This window comes from Rhagoletis zephyria, unplaced genomic scaffold, assembly GCF_001687245.7.
Source record: "Rhagoletis zephyria isolate East Lansing unplaced genomic scaffold, Rhagoletis_zephyria_1.1 Rzeph_scaffold_15068, whole genome shotgun sequence".
NCBI classification, from domain to species: Eukaryota; Metazoa; Arthropoda; class Insecta; order Diptera; family Tephritidae; genus Rhagoletis; species Rhagoletis zephyria.
Genome location: NW_016172135.1, coordinates 1 through 3,580, shown reverse-complemented (window position 1 = coordinate 3,580; position 3,580 = coordinate 1). Strand labels below are relative to the sequence as shown.

At 37.1% G+C, this 3,580-nt stretch overlaps 1 protein-coding gene across 1 annotated transcript in view; it reads left to right on the top strand.

Moving 5' to 3' along the window:
- snu (ABC-type transporter snustorr) overlaps positions 1-3,558 on the top strand; it is a gene marked incomplete at its 5' end in the record, with an annotated part of 6,164 nt that extends 2,606 nt beyond the window's left edge. The window contains 6 exons of the mRNA XM_017635149.1: positions 639-780; positions 2,180-2,275; positions 2,372-2,557; positions 2,677-2,875; positions 2,950-3,199; positions 3,355-3,558. Of these exons, the coding sequence (XP_017490638.1) occupies positions 639-780; positions 2,180-2,275; positions 2,372-2,557; positions 2,677-2,875; positions 2,950-3,199; positions 3,355-3,433 (952 nt within the window). The remainder of the gene's footprint in view (positions 1-638; positions 781-2,179; positions 2,276-2,371; positions 2,558-2,676; positions 2,876-2,949; positions 3,200-3,354) is intronic.
- Positions 3,559-3,580: the final 22 nt, after the last annotated feature.

Here is a 3,580-nt window from a genome sequence, read left to right as displayed (position 1 = left end):
ACTTATTGCTATGCATGTCTATGCAGAATAAGGCTAGAAGATCTTTCAATCCGTATTTTGGAAAGAGATAGTTGCCAGAATTGGTATATCCCAAATACATACTATATCCGCAAATAATTTTGTCCACCTTGCTTGTTCTGCACGACACACTGTGCGTTCGCTCACATTTTGTATTTGCGTGTGTTTGTCATTGTTGTTGTTGCTAACCAGCATTCAAAGCATCGTGCTTGCCAGCATGTAAAAAATAATTAATATATTTTTACGATTTTGTTTTTTATTTTTCCTTATTTTTTCACATATTTTATGCATTCTCACAACTCATCCTGCATTCGTGCGTGCCATTCGCAATCGCTGTCGGCACTATCGTTGTTGTTGTGTGGTTGTGGATTCACACAACTGTGTGCCTGCGTTCGTGCGTGCGTGCGTGCGCGCAACAATTACATACACATATACCTATATCTACTCGTATTTGTAATCGAATGCGTATTTTGTGACTCATCGCTCGATTTATGCGTTGGTGTATCGGTTGGTGATCATTATTCGATTCATGCGGCTTACAAAAAAAAAAAATAATAATCCATCCTGTTGTGATTGTTGTTAATGTTTATAATTAAATGCTCGTGACTTTCGACTAACAGTAATAATATTTCATTACACGCCATGGCATTCGGCAGTAAAATGGATAAGCCCGGCTCGAGTCAAGAAGGAGGTGTGGTCGGATTGAATTTCCATCAGAGCAAAGAAGTGCTGATTAGCGAAACAAATGGATCGGTCTTTACGGTTTGTTAAAATATAAAATTTTTAAAGTTTTTCATCTACTCATACATGCTAATACATAACTAGAATATCTTTCAAATGATAAAAGTAAGTAAGTAAAAAAATAGTTAAAAAAAAGTCAAATTTATGTCACTCTCGATCCCCTAAAAAAACTGAAGTTAATAACTAAAACCCTTAAATGAATTCCTGAATTAACAATGAACTTCTTTCTCTACTGAATCTTAAACTTTTGAAAAAGTTATGGTTGGATCCACTAAAGGCCATTGCTCGACTTTCGGTTGTAGGGCATATTCTGAGAATCGTCTTTAGAGTTTACGTTTTCCAGACTATTGTAAAGCATTTGGGGCTGAAGTGATAACAATCGATAAGGCCTCATTACTGTCTAATTTAAAAAAAGTATACCCTTATTTTTTTATTTTGAAATCGAAAAATATTTAGAGGTCGCTCAAAGCGATAGAGGTCGTTGAAATGGTATACTTTTATACCAGATAACTCTATTTAACTGCAGGAGACTCCCAATAATAATACCCAATTGTTTATTTAACCATTTTTCATCGCAACTATAAATTATAGGTCCGCCAAAAACCCACTAAAACCGCGACAAATGCAATGGGGCGACTAATAAAAAATTGTTAGTATTAAAAAATGGTTAAATAAACAATTGGATAATATAACGGAAAGTCTCCTGAAGAGAATCATAGTTTTTCGATCGAAAAATATTGATTTTCAAGAATTCTATACCATTTCTACGAAAAGTTTTATTTTTCCTATATAAAAACACATGGAAAACTTTGAGCGCTTTGAGCGACCTCTAAATATTTTTTGATTACAAAATAAAAAAATAGGGGTATACTGTTTTTCGATGTAGAACAATCCCAGGGGGTGAGAGCATCACAATTCCGACTTCACTGTTTTTGGACCACCCTAATGTGCACAGAGTAAAAGCTATCTCTAAGCATCACCGGCCTATGCACAATCTTTATCAATGCGTGTATAGTAAAAGCTCTCTCTCGTCGTCAACCATACATACATACATATATAATTGTACAGAGAGCTTTTTAAAGGCTGGTGGGCATGACTTAGTAGCAAACTGTACAGTAAACTCTTTTAAACTGAGAACGGCCTAAGGACTTAGCTTAGCTTTTCTACATCATGTTTTGTAAAATTGTTGACCAGGAAGTTTTCTGAAAATCATAGTTAAGCGCCGATTTGATTGAATTAAGAATGTTTGCTAAAAATTGCTTCACTTTCATGCAGTTCAGTAGAATTTTACCGCAGCTGATTTGCGATAGCTAAGGTCCAAACCCAGAAAAATAAACTATTTCATCTCATTTTCTTTGTATTTTACATTAAAACAACAACAACAACAAAAAACACAATCACTATTTTTGCACACACACAGTTGAATCAAGAACCCTATGACCCGACGCCGCCCATGAAACGCAACACTCCCAAAGATGAAGAAAGCTGCCAGGATTGCTATGCGAATCTATGCAAGGTGCGTAATATTTAGCGAAAACTTCTTCTCCGCCACATCCCCAGAAATTTGCGCCTAATCTTATGAAAAATAAATTCCTGCCCGCACTCCATCTAGGTCACAACTAAAGGCAAAATGAAAGCACTGCTAACCAAAAATTTCCTGCGCATGTGGCGCAATGTTGGCGTAATGCTGTTCATCTTTGCATTGCCCGTAATGCAGGTGATACTCTTCTGTTTGGCAATTGGACGCGATCCGACTGGTTTGAACTTGGCGATCGTTAACAGTGAAATGAACAATACAGTGAGTACCTATAGATTTTTTACAATCTTCTAATATACTAAATAGTTTCCAGTTCCTCTGAGCTATTATCGTTCATTATTAAACCCCCCAAATGCATTTCATTGCTTTTCGCCTTCTAGAATATCTGCTATTGGGAGGATTCTTGCCATTTCACGAATCTCGGCTGCCGTTATTTGAGCCATCTGAACGACACTATGGACAAAACGTACTACACGAAACTGGAGGAAGCTAAAGATGCGGTGCGTGTAGGCAAAGCTTGGGGTGTGCTCTACATAACGGAGAACTTCACGGATGCATTTGTGGCACGCGTAGCCTTGGGTATGATCAAAGAATTGCTTACAGCAAAATAACTAATTTACTTATCATTTACGATACCTTTATTGCCGCTTAAGGACGTGACGCTGACGATGAGACCATTGAGCAGTCGGAAATTAAAGTGTGGCTGGATATGTCCAATCAGCAAATCGGAGTTATGCTGAATCGTGACATACAACTGGCCTATCGGGACTTTGCCATGACGTTGCTGGAGCAATGTGGCAATAATCCCAAACTTGGTGATGTGCCTATTCAATTTAGAGAACCCATTTATGGCACAATGAATCCGTCGTTTACAGATTTTGTTGCACCTGGTGTGATATTGACGTAAGTAGTGGTTTGGTGGGGTTGGGTGCGGACTTCCGGTATGGAAATGGAAAGTCTTTCCATACCTTTTGAGCTCGCTAACTACCATATTTTTCAGCAACATTTAATGATATCTATTTATATTTTAATTTCTGTTTTTCTTTATGGATTTATAGCATTGTGTTCTTCTTGGCTGTTGCATTGACGTCATCCGCATTGATCATCGAACGCACCGAGGTGAGTACGGTCATATGAGTTTAGTAGATTTTGAGCGTAGAGAGTATATAATTATATAACTACATAGAATTCGAACTGCAAATAAAAACCAATCAACTTACAGACGAAATCTTTAGCTCATCAAATGTTGACAAATTTAATTGCATATGCACTTTATTATTTAAA